The sequence below is a fragment of the Pteronotus mesoamericanus genome, unplaced genomic scaffold, assembly GCF_021234165.1.
Source record: "Pteronotus mesoamericanus isolate MK-2021 breed Mesoamerican mustached bat unplaced genomic scaffold, CSHL_Meso_final contig_75, whole genome shotgun sequence".
Classification (NCBI taxonomy): domain Eukaryota; kingdom Metazoa; phylum Chordata; class Mammalia; order Chiroptera; family Mormoopidae; genus Pteronotus; species Pteronotus mesoamericanus.
Genome location: NW_026555249.1, coordinates 8,954,158 through 8,967,119, shown reverse-complemented (window position 1 = coordinate 8,967,119; position 12,962 = coordinate 8,954,158). Strand labels below are relative to the sequence as shown.

At 35.7% G+C, this 12,962-nt stretch overlaps 1 protein-coding gene across 2 annotated transcripts in view; it reads left to right on the top strand.

Annotated features, from left to right (window-relative positions):
- The window catches only part of RICTOR (RPTOR independent companion of MTOR complex 2), a 100,597-nt gene that overhangs the window by 21,687 nt on the left and 65,948 nt on the right, over positions 1 to 12,962 (top strand). For both annotated transcript variants that reach the window (XM_054583957.1, XM_054583956.1), the window contains exons 3-5: positions 5,534 to 5,631; positions 11,609 to 11,673; positions 12,696 to 12,827. In XM_054583957.1, coding sequence (XP_054439932.1) covers positions 5,534 to 5,631; positions 11,609 to 11,673; positions 12,696 to 12,827 — 295 coding nt within the window. The remainder of the gene's footprint in view (positions 1 to 5,533; positions 5,632 to 11,608; positions 11,674 to 12,695; positions 12,828 to 12,962) is intronic.

The window sequence follows — 12,962 nt, the reverse complement described above, 5'->3', positions numbered from 1 at the left end:
TAAGTCAGATAGCTTTTTGACACTGATAGCTGTCAGAGTTACAGGAAATGTTATAGAGTGTGAAGCAGTGCTTTCTAAGCCTCCGGACCCGTGGGCAAGGGTGAGAGGATGTTCTCTTCATGTCTCTGCTGGTAGTGGAGACGTTCACTGCTGGCGTTTGCAGAGGCGATGCCAACTCTAGTAGTTTCCATGTGTTTTCATTTGTCTGCTCACAGTAACCATAGATAATATTAAAAATATAATTAATACATATCAGATTTATGTAGCCATGTTTAATTTTGTTATATTAAATTTTTACGTGCCCAGCTTTTCTAGCTCATTGTTTATGTAGCATTTGTTTCTATAATTTCACAAATAAGTCACAGAAAAATATTTAGCTCTGCTTTCCTTATTCCTCTGAAATTTTTAAGGCCAATAAGATGATAAAAGTTTCTACTTTAAAAATGAGGAAATCTTGGTTCCTAAAAGTAATACTCTAAAACTTATTTAAAAATTCCTTAATTTTGACACTTAATATGTGAGTTAAACCTTTGCTTGGGCTAACCACATAACTTTCACATGATTAAGTCATAGCAATTTTTTTGCTAAACAATAACTTTAAATTATAGCTGCTATTATTAATTACCTGTTATGGGCTAGGCACTGTGCTAGGTAAGTTACACCTCACATTTTGTAACAGTGCTTTCAAGGTAGATAATTATAATTTTCACTATACATATAAGGAAATGGCTGCCCATGAGGTTATATAGTTTGTAGACGAAAAATCTTCATTGGAATCCAGTTCTTTTTCATTCCAATATTGTTGTTGTTTCCATTACTTCCAAATAGTCATATGCCAGTAGTTTGTGGCCATTAATTTACTACATGTACTTGAACCTAAATTTATATAAAAATCAGTTTTATGTTGTGTATTATTAACAGATATATTAATATAGTTCATTGCAGCATATTTTAAAGCAGCATATACAGAAAACATTTAAAAACACATGCATGTTTACTTGCATATAAGAAGTCTATCCAGAAGGTATCCAACCACATAATATGAAAAAGAGATATTTAATGAAAAAGGTAAGAAACATTGTACAGAGGAAAAGGACGCCTCATCCCCTTCATAGTAGGCATCTTGGGACCCCCCACCCCCACAGTTCTCCCGATTGTCATCAGCTGCCCCATTGTATTTTCCTGAATCTTATCAACGGTCTGAAATCTCTTCTCTTTCAAAGGTGATTTTAGTTTTGGGAAAAGCCAGAAGTCACAGGGCACCAAATCTGGGCTGTAGTGGGGCTGAGTCAACTGGATGATTTGATTATTTGCAAAAAACTGTACAAGACATGATGCATGAGTGGGCGTGTTGTCATGATGAAGCTGTCATTCACCAGTTACCCACAGCTGCGGCCTTCTGAATCATTTGAATAGTTTCCGCAGAGGAATGTTCAAGCTTAACCCAAAATTTGATGTAGAATTCATTGCTATACTGACTTAGTCATTTTGAATGTGACGACCACACAGTACACATGCTCACTCAGCGGTTCTACCACCCCCACTGACTAGTGCAGTGAAGTCATCATTGTTCATGCAGGCCCATTCCAGTCCACTCTCCTTGGCTGCCAGGTTACATGGATGTCGATGCCATGCAAACTGTTCTCGTTAATACTAACAATGGCTGGACTTTTTCTGAACATACCTCATATATACCTTTATGTGAGTGCGTGTACACAGATGTACACATACACAGAGAATGAAGCCAGAGGAGGAGTGTGTGTGTGTGTGTGTGTGTGTGTGCGAGCGCGCACGCACGCATGTGTAGACATATAGATATAGATAGACAAAAGGTTTATTCACTATAGTTTTCTCTTGGTGGTTTTCTGTGTGTGTGTAAGTATGTCTACGTATATGTGTGTGTTTTTATAAAATATTAAATTGCTGAGTATTTACAGGTGACCAGTTATTTCATTACCTCCAGAGAGAGTATCAGGAATTTACAAGTTATACAATAAGGAAAAGAGCCACTGTAATTCTAGTAGTTCTTTTGTGTTTCGCTTCCTTGGATTTGAAAGGTTGATCATCGTAGCCAGCTTGGCACAATTTCTTTTTCTTTTTCCCTTAATGCAGCTGTGGGTGTCCTAAACCTCAAGCATTCAGGGAATATCCTAGTAGATTATCTCATTTGTGCTTTGTACTTCTCACATAGCACTATTATTGGGACAGTTTTGGAGAAGTCAAATTGGAAACATGTGAGAGCAGAAAGAAACAAAGAGAGGTAAACCTCTCCTTAAATTTCCTTCTGTTTCTCCCCTTCCCCCCCGCCTGAGTAAAAACCACATTGATCCCGCTTGCTCACTCCTCCTCTAGTCTAAGTTCTGTCTATAGCAGAGGAGTTGGCAAACTGCAGGTCTTGCCAAGCCCATTTTATTGAAACATAGCCACATTCGTTCATTTGTGTATTTTTCTATGATTGCTTTCTTGGTACAACTGCAGGGGTGAGTATTACAACAGAGACCTTATGACCAGTGAAGAGTATGTTCTATGTTACCTTTACAGAAAAAGATTGCAGACTCTTAATCTGGCCAATAAGGAAGAAGCCAGGGATTTCTCATTTCATTACAACAGGAACATTACAGCTTTTCATGTCTGAAATGGCCCTAATACTCTTTTGAATTAATATTCCATGAAGAAACTTTGAGATTCTTCCATAGTTGAGGGTTCCTATAATTAATTACATAAAAGAAAAAGGGGGTGAGGAGGGGAGTAAAGTAGAAAAGCTGGTTCATTTTGATTTGTATTGACAATGATACCATCTTTATTATAGTGTATTAAGTTCATTCTATATCATCTTTCATGAGACAAACATTTGACCCAGTACTGGCTTCTCACCACCTGTTAGTTTTCAAATTGTGCGCATGTTTTCTGCTTTTTGCTTTTTTTAAATTGTTGATTGTAAGGTCCATTTAAGAAGGATCATTACATTGTAGTGTTTTCACTTTAGTGCAACTTTTTCTTCGGTGCCTGACATCCTAATTATAAATTGATGTGAAATAGTTAGGTTATATATTTCCATTAGGTAAATTTCACACTGGCTTTAATGATCCTTAACTCTGACTGTAAATTGATGTAGGTTCTAAATTACTATAAGTGATTTTAGAATGTCTTTATAATTACTGATTTGAGAGTATCTTAAAAATGAAAACAGCTCATCATTGGGTGGAATCAGAGCTCATTAAAAAGAATTGCAGGTGTTTTAAGTGAGCCAATGATGTTAAAGTGATTTAAGTATACTTGAGAACTTTATAAAAACTTTACAACTCTTAAAATTAGACCAAATTTTATTGGAGTTAAAACACCTATTATTCAAAATGTGTAGGAGATTCTCTAAGGTCAGATGAGTGGTCTCTGTATGTTGCGATTTCAGAGTGATTGGAAATAGCTGGGATGTGTAGTGTGCTTAGCGGTCTAACACAAACCGATTTGTGGTTGTCATGGTCAACACCCGTGTAGCAGAATGGAGGTAGGCCGGCAGATACAAGCTAAATGTAGCAGAGGACAGTGCGGCAATTTCCTTTGCTGAGGAAAACACTAATTCAGAACAAATAGTTCTTTGGTTTGTGTTTACATAAAAATCTCAAAGTCATAATGGCTCTTAAACTGAAATATCTGTGATGTGCTACATTTTTTATTGTGTTTTTGTTTTGTTTCAAACAAAAAAGATGCTAAATATGTTAGTGCAAAAGTAGCTTATGGCAGCCTGGGGAAATTTACACTATACCAGGAGTTGGCAAACTACAGAGCATGGGGCCATATTTGGTTGTGGCTTCTTTTCATAAAGCAAGTGACTTAAGAATGGTTTTCATACATTTTTCATAGCAATTTTTAATTTAGGTATTTTAAAGATGTTGTTTTACTGTCTTCTCACTTGCCTTGTTTCCCACAAGAAACCTGCTTTCCTTTTCTTTGTTTTTCTTTATGTAACTTGTCCTTTTTTTTTTTTTTTTTTTTTTAAATTCTTGATCTGGTTACTTTAAGATTTTCATTATCAGTGGTTTTAAGCAATTTTATTTGATTAAGATGTAGTTTGGTCTAGTTCTCCTAATGTTTGTTGTGCTTGGGGGCTTCTTGGATTTATTGGCTTATTTTCATCAAATTCAGAAAGTTTTTATCTATTATTTCAAATAATTTTTCTATCTCCCATTTCTTTCCTTTGAGGACTCCAGTTACACATACTGTAATTGTATTAGGCCTAAAGTCCCACAGTTCACTGATCCATACTCTTCTATTGTTTTTCTTTTTGTTTTACATTTTGGATAGTTTCTATTGCTTTGTTTTCAAGTTCACAGCTCTTACCTAGTATAAAGGTTATTATGCTGTTATTCCCATTTAATATATTTTCATCTGAGATACTGTATTTTGAGAACTTTTTATACACCTTTCATGCTTCTCCCTAAGTTTTTGAACATGTAGACTACAATGGTAAAGACTGTCCTTGTGTCTTTTTCTGCTGATACTAACATTTGTGTCAGTTCTGAGTCATTTTCAGTTGAATGATTTCTCTGCTTATTGTGGGTCATGCTTTCCTGCTTCTTCGCCATGCATGCCTGATAGTTTTTGACTGGATAATAAACATTGTAAATTTTGTCCTGTTACATGCTTCATTTTTTTTTCTTATAAATCTTGAGCTTTGGTCTGAGACATAGTTTAGTTACTTGGAATCAGTTTAAAGCTTTCATATCTAGCTTTGAAGATTTGTTAGATGAGGTCAAATAAATGTTTAGTCTGTAACTGATTTTTACCCCCTACTGAGCTAAGACTTTTCAGTTTGACTCTTAGGAACAGGCACAGCCTTCTGTCCTATATGAATGCAAGGTGCCCTTCCCTTTGATTCTTTTGAGTGTTAAGTCCTCACACACATGCATGCACCAGTCATTGCCGTACTTACTACCTGAGGGGCCCCTTGGCAAGGCCATTAGAGCTCGCTCTCTTTCTCCAGCGCTCTCTAATGCTTCTTGCTCTCTAATGCTTCTTGCTCTCCTTGGACTTTAAGCTCTGTCTCTTTGGCTCAAACGGCTTACCTGGGTTTCTGCTGTTAGGACTGTAAGCTGGGGCTCTTGTAGCGCGCACTTCCTTGTTTCTCATCTCAGGGGTCATTTTTCTTTACTTGCTAATGGCCAGTGTCTTGAACTACAGTTTCATTTGTTTTGTCTTGTTTTTTGTTTGTTCAAATAGGATAGTAATTTTGGTCCCATTACTATACTACGGCTAGGAATGAAATTTGGGATGTTGAAATTTTAAGAGGTAGTGGTTGGATAATTCCAGGTGATGACACACAGAGACGGACCATACATGTAAGTGGACTGTAGACGTGAAGGACAGTGAATGAGTCATCCATGTGGACTTCGATGTTACATAAGTAGATGGATTTGAGATAGTAAGAATGTAAACCAAAAGCCAAAATTTTAAGATTCTATTGCTGCATGTTATATGTATTTGGTTAGGAAAATACTCTTTTAAAGTATGTTAAATTATCTGTCTTTTCTTCTAGAACCTTCTGATAACTTAAGGGAGATTCTCCAAAATGTGGCCAAATTGCAAGGGGTTTCAAATATGAGAAAGCTGGGCCATTTGAATAACTTCACTAAGGTAAGTAACTTGAATCTTTATTAACATTATCTAAAATTTGTTTTTCCTTATTATACTTACTAGATGCTTCTTAACCATCATTAATAAGAATTCTTGAGTATTCACTCAGTATTAATGCTTTCCTGTAATACTTCTCATGGATTTTGTCATTTGCTTTTAAGTTTAAAAGTGTATTTGAATAGTGGAGTATTGTATACTTGTTGTAGAAAATTTGGAAGGTTCAGAAAAGAATAAAGAAAAAAAAATCTCTGAGAAATCCATAATCTAGTTTTCTCTTCACTGGTATTCACATAATGATATATTTACTTTGCCTTTTTGTACTTATTTTTATTTCATAACATATGATGTGTTTGTACATAAGTACGTGTGTGTTGCATTTCATAGGCATAGCCATAATTCCCAGAGAAATACTAGACCTCTCTTTCTCTTTCTTTGATGCGCTATCCCCATTGACTGAACCTCAGTTAGAGCCTAAGATAAATATAGGGGCCTTCATCCCAAATTTATATTGACTTGATCTCTATTAGCAGCCAAGAATTCCTGAGTTTGATGTATTGGTATGATTTTGAACCTGGTAGTTCTGGACAGTCAACTCTTGGAAACACTAAAATGCTTATTATTTGAGGTGATGCCCTAAATAGAAATCAGAATGGATGCTTTGGGAAAAAATTTATTTTCCTGTTTTAGTTTATTAAATATGAATTGTTCTCCATTTTAAATGTAGGTATAATTGTATGTTTTAACCTCTTCCTACTCTAAGTGTGACCCATAGACCAGCACCATTGGCTTCAACTTAGTGCTTGTTTGAAAGGCACTGTTTACACCCCCAGAATCAGAATTGACATTTTAATAAAGATTTCCAGTGAATTCATGTGTACATTAAAGTTTGCGTGGCACTGCTTTAACCTTCTAAAATCTTTAATTCTTTCGTATCTAGTAATGGGACTGTGGTCTATATTTTATTTGATTTTATAGAAATATCAAGAGATAAGAATATAGTCTCTATGTAACAAAATTGTTTTGTCGATATGGTGTTGTGCAACAAATTTAAAATAGGTTAGTTTTTTCCCACAGGGAAGCAAGTATATATGCATTTTTTAGTGAAGTCTTGAGATACTCTGGCATTTACACTTACATTACAGATGAGAAAATTGTTTTATATGAGGGATGAGAAAGTGATTTTTTAAAAACAACTTTCAAAAACCTTGAATAGGTGCTTGAGAAGGAATTTTCAAAACTACCCACGTGTATGCTTTTATTTTATGAATAATGAAAATATTAAAATAGCGTCCTTCACTGCACTGGTCAGATAACATCAAGTCTTCAAGACCCAGAGTTGTTCCAGGGCTGCAAATGGCGTCTCCCAGGTTAACTCGCTCCTATTAAATTTCCAGTTTTACTTTTCCATGCTTCACTCAGCTCTAATAAGTCTTTATTACTTGCTTAGACTTAACTATTAAAAAAATTAATAGAGACTTCTGTCCTGTTTGAACTCGTGGCTTTAAATGAGTCGACACCTAGATAATAGTTTCACACCCTTGACAATTAGGGTTCTGGAAGTCGAGGATGAGTCTGAGCACGGCAGCAGACTCTCCTGCTTTACCCCGGCGCCTGCGCGGGTTCTGAAGCGCTCCTCGCCCAGGGTAGCGCTGTCCAGGAGCAGCGCAGTGTGAGCCACATGTGTAATTTTAAAATTTTACCCACACTAAAAAAGTAAAAGGAAATGTGAAATTATTTTAATAATATATTTTCTTTAATCCAGTATATCCATATTATTATCATTTGATGTAATTACTATAAAATACTATATTTTATATCATATGGGATATTTAACACTTTTTCATACTCTTTAAAATCAACTGTGTGTATTACACTTACAGCATATCCCATTTCCAGTGCGCATAGTCACTGTGGCTGGTAGGTACCAACCATAATGGACATTTATGTCTTGGAATAGGAGTGATTTAAACATCTTTTTCTAGGACTCTGTGGGACATTTTTCTTTTTTCTTCTTTATTCCCCATTTATCTCTGCATAGCCCCCAGGCTGTTTTGGGTTAGGGTCATTTACTCTTTTTTCCTACTTCATTTCCTTATTTCTCTGTCTTTGAGTTCTTCCCACAGTATTTTACTAAGTTGTTCTCTCCACTTGGTCTCTGCTTGATTTGTGCTCTTCTGACCTCTTCTCCCTTTTCTCTTTCCCTCTACTCTTCCCCTCTCCTCCCCTCTCTACTTCTTCCCCCGTTTCCCTGTCATCTCCTCGCTCTTTACCATTCCCTGCATGATGCCTCTTCTCACCTTCCCTCATTCCTTCCTCCCTCCTTCCCTTTCTCACTGTACCACTGTCGAGTATAGAATGGCTTATCTCTGTAGTGAATGTCCTGGGCTTTGGGGCTTTTTGTGTTCTCACTGGTTTTTTGATTGCCATATCTTTTCTCTATAATTTTCACATTCCCTTCTGGCCCTGGTGCTAGGTTATAGCAGCCCTTTTATCCAGTTTTAACTGGATAACCAGGCTTAACTAGAATTTTTCTAGTAAGGGACTAAACCTTGAGTTTGAGTTTGAGGGGCTCTCCACAAATGTTGGACTTGATAAAATCTGTTTTGGCTGTGTAGTGGTATCATGGGAAAAGTATGAGCTTTAGACCAAATAGAAGGGGGCTTGTAGCCTGTCTCTGACCCTGACTAGCAAGGCAGTCTTGGCCTGGTACTTTCACTCTGAGGTGATCTTGCAGCCATTAGAGGCTAGGTCCCTGTACAGAGCCTGACACATAATATGTAGAGCCTTTCAACCTGGGATTTGTTTCTGGTTTTGTATTACATTTTTTCCACCTTTCTAGTTTTTTTTGTTTTTGGCTATCTCTAAGAAGATGAGTCTGGTTAATACCTTGAGTTGCAGGTTGGTAAGCTGTTACTATAAAAGGGTTTTTCAACCCCAGCAGTATTGATATATTGGGTGACATAATTTTTGGGGGAGGCTGTCTTGTTCATTTTAGGGTATGTAGGAGCTTCCATGGCCTCTACCATACGGCAGACTAGATGCCAGTAGCACACCTCCCCCAGCAGTGACTAGCAAAATTGTCTCAGACATTTCCAGATGTTTTGTGGGAGACAGAGTTGCCTCTGGTTAAAAACCACTGCTGTAAATAAATGTCTGTAGATTTTATTATAAAATTTCTCCAAATACCTAGCACAAGATAAATGCGTACTGAATTTAATCATAATATAATGTGTCTTTGGATTCCATTCTGTTAGAGAGCTAGATTGAAATAAATATTACAGAGCTCATATTCCTGCAAAATCTGTTTATTTCTTTATAAAATAAAATACAGAAATTCTCAAAAATCTCTTAAGAATAGCTCTGTAGGCTAAGAAAATGCGAAAAATAATTATGATGCCAGGAGACTCGTTAGTTAGGAGTTAGTCTGTCACCCTTCCCTGTGTTCCCATAACAGGTTCTATGTGTGTCTAGTAAATTTTATCTAGTATTTTATAATCTGTTGTGGGTTACTGTCTTAATAAACTAAGTTTCTTAAACATAAGAAATAGCTAATATTTATTTTTCTGTTCTTATACCCCTCTGTATTCCAAAGCCTGGCACTTAAACTGTTTAAAGGTATTATATTAAAATTGGGAAGATTTTGCATTTTAAATGATTTTTTGTATTTTTAGCCTTTGTTTTGTTAAGAATAGGCCCAGCTCTTAGGATTAAGTTAATTTAGTATATCAGTGGGCTAAGATGTCATATAAGGGGGACGGCACCCCCAGAATTTTAAACCTTTTGAGATATCAAGAGAGGGAGCTAGCGACGTGATCCTATAACCATGTGAATGTCACACTGCCGTGCCTGCTTTCTGACATCATATCGCTAGATAAAGTAATATGTATAACAGACTGCTGATGAATATAATCTTAGTGTCCTATTTTTAAAACTCAGCATGCTCATAAAGACCTGTTATTAAAGGTGAAAATATTTCAGTTCTTTTATATTCTAAAAGTTCTCTTTTTCTATGTTTAATCACACATATTTTTATCAAAACCCCCAAAGGAATCTATTTCATTCTGTTTTAAAAACTTCAAAAATAATACAAGCTAAAGATGAAAAACTAAAATGGCACAGAACAATATATAGTGAAAGTGTGAGTCTCTCCTCACACACTGCCCCGCTGCTGCCCTGTTCTGACAGAAGTACCGCTCTGCAGAGGGGACCGCCAGAAGGTGTTCATCCTTCTCTGGTGTAAGCATAACGTACGTGTGCGTGGTGTATTGGGAGCACTAAAAGAGTTCAAAAGGAGGGCTTAATATAGTGTTTAGTTTATTTACTAAATTAGATGTGTCCTCCTTCAGTCTAGTCCCCTGAAAAACAAGCTGTCAGTGGAAACCTGGGGTTCAGGAGGGAAAGGAAAAGCCAGAGGAAGGCCGAGTCATATTAGGGCAACAGCCTCATCTGGACTCAGCATTGTCCGGTGGCCTAACAGAGGGACAGATGAGACTTCTGTGGAGAAAGATAACATCATCAGGAGTCTTGGCAAGTTTTCATATACAAAGATGACAGGATCCACCAAAAGACCAGCCTTACAGGATTAGGACAAAAGGAAAAACAAGTAATAAAAACAGACTCAGAAGTGATCCATATCATACAGATCCACTTAGGTAATAAGCACTTTAAATGTTTAAAATACAATTACTATATCAAAATTGAAGAAACTATGAAGGAAATAGGTATAAAATGATTTTTATTATAGCATTGGATGTGTAGAAAATTAAATGGAAATTTGAAAAGGAAAAATAGAATATCTAAAATTAAAAACTTACTACATAGGTATAATAGAAAATTATACAAGTCAGAAGACAAATAAATAGAGAATATCCAACTAAAGCACAGAGATAAAAGAGAATGGCGAAAACAGAAAAGAGGATTTGGAAATTTGTAACAATCACAAAATATTTTAACATTTGAATTACCAGGAAAGAAGAGAGAGAATTGGACAGAAGTAATTTTGAAAAGATAATGTGTAAAACTAATAAAATATATCAACCTAGAGATTTGGGAATTTCTATTTTCCCTAAACAAGATAGAAGAAACCTGAACCATAAGATTTCTGAAAACCAAAGATTTAGAAAAAAAATTGTAAAAGGAATCTGAGAAAAAAGTTATGATCTTCAAAGGAGTCAACAGTAAGATTGATTTCAAACTTTTCAACAGAAACTATGGAAGCCATCTTGAAAAACTGTTTTAAGAAAATAGCACCTAACCTAAAAAATCTATAAGTCTAGCAAAACATCCTCCAAAAATGAAAGTGAAAAAAGAGATCATTTCCAGACAAATCAAAATCAAAAGAATCCATTATTAGCAATCTTGGCTAAAAATTAAACAAATGAAAAATACAAATAGAACAAATTAATAACAACAAACAGGATTCTTCAGACTGAAGGAAGAATTTCCCATAAAGAATAATGGAAAAGGTGGGGTCTGTGAGTAAATATGTATGAATTGATATTAACTAAATATAAAGTAAAAACAAAAATAAATATCTTACGGGTTTTAAATTAGAGGTGACAGAACAGCTGTAACAGTGAAAGGCGAGGGCAGTAAACGAAGTTGAAGTGTTGGAAGAGTCCAGCATTATTAAGGGTAAGCTGAAGTCATAGTTTCTGTAAGGCCGTAGTAAGTCAGCAGTGCAGGTTGTGACCTCTACGGTAACCACAAAGAGAATGATAAAATTATCAAGGGAGCAAATAGAATAATCCAAAATGATTGGCTAGTTCAAAGAAAGGCCAGAAAGGAGGGTTAAAGAAACCTAAAACTGAAAGATCAAATTTAAAAAAATGATATAAATAAATCTGCATATTTGAATCACAGAATCATATTTTTAAAAATTTTACTTAAAATTTCTTATTTTCCAGTCTAAAAGAGTAAAATATAGAGGCAAAAATAAATAAGAAATACACACATATTTGTTTTGTCTTTCTGACAGCTTCTTTGTGATATTGGCCACAGTGAAGAAAAATTGGGTTTTAACTATGAGGATATTATTATTTGGTAAGTATAGTTCAGTTTCTTCTCTCCCCTCTTATGAATTTTAGTGTTATCAGTTTTGGTTATTTTAAATTCAAATTAGGATACTTTAACACCACCTATTTGATCTTACAGAAACAGATGTTTGAGCATTAGAAAGTTTCAGGATTTCCAAAATTTGTTAGCCTGTTCTGATGTTTTGTAATTATCAAACATAAAGAACCAAAGTTAATGTTGAAAAATACCAGGACTTAATGCAATTTAAACTTATTAATGGCAAACTCATTGATCAACCCTAATAATAGAGTCATCACGTTACAGTATTAATAACCATCCTTTTGGCATGCTTAGGAATTAAAGTTGATAGAAAGAACCTGTGCCTGCTGTCATTATAAAGTATTTCTATTTATTGTTTTTAAATCAATGATTTTTTGAGAGGCGCGGGAGCAGGTAGGCAGATAGAGGGGAAGAGATTTTAGTGGCATATGTGATACAGCTTGAAAAAGGAATATTTAATGTCCCATTGTTCGTATAAAGTAAACTACAGAAGGCAGAACAAAACTCAATAACATTTTCTTGATTGGCGAGAGTGTACCAAGGAGGTATGGATTTAAATTTCTTTAGTGAAAGTCCATGGCTTAGAGCAAATGATTTTTATATGTGTAAAATAACTAGTTTTACCCTGGCCGGGTGTCTCGGTTGGAATGACGTGGTGTGCACTGGAAAGTTACAGGTTCAGTTGCCAGTCAGGGCACACACCTGGGTTGCCGGTTTGATCCCTGGTTGGGACGCGTATGGAAGGCAACTAAACAGTATTTCTCACATCAGTTTCTCCCTCTCTCCCCTCCCTCCCTCTCCCCCTCACACTCCCCCTCATCCTCTTCCTCTCTGTTTAAAAAAAAAAAAGTAAATAAACATACCCTCGGTGAAGATTTAAAAAAACAATGACTAGTAGTTTAGCTTATTTCAACCGAAGAATTGGGTGCCATGATTTTATACATATTTGAAACTTGTGCAGCAAAACTTGTTTGTTGGTTTTCTAACAGCTTGCGGTTAGCTTTATTGAATGAAGCAAAAGAAGTGCGGGCAGCAGGGCTACGAGCTCTTCGATATCTCATCCAAGACTCCAGTATTCTGCAGAAGGTGCTTAAACTGAAAGTGGACTATTTAATAGCCAGGTAATTTTCTGAGAGTTGGCTGGGTTCTTATGTGTTTCTAAAATGATGTATTAAGTTTTAGCATACCATAAACTACATATTTTTAGTGTAAAACCTGATAATTTTTACAGATATAGACAACCAAGTACCCTGTTA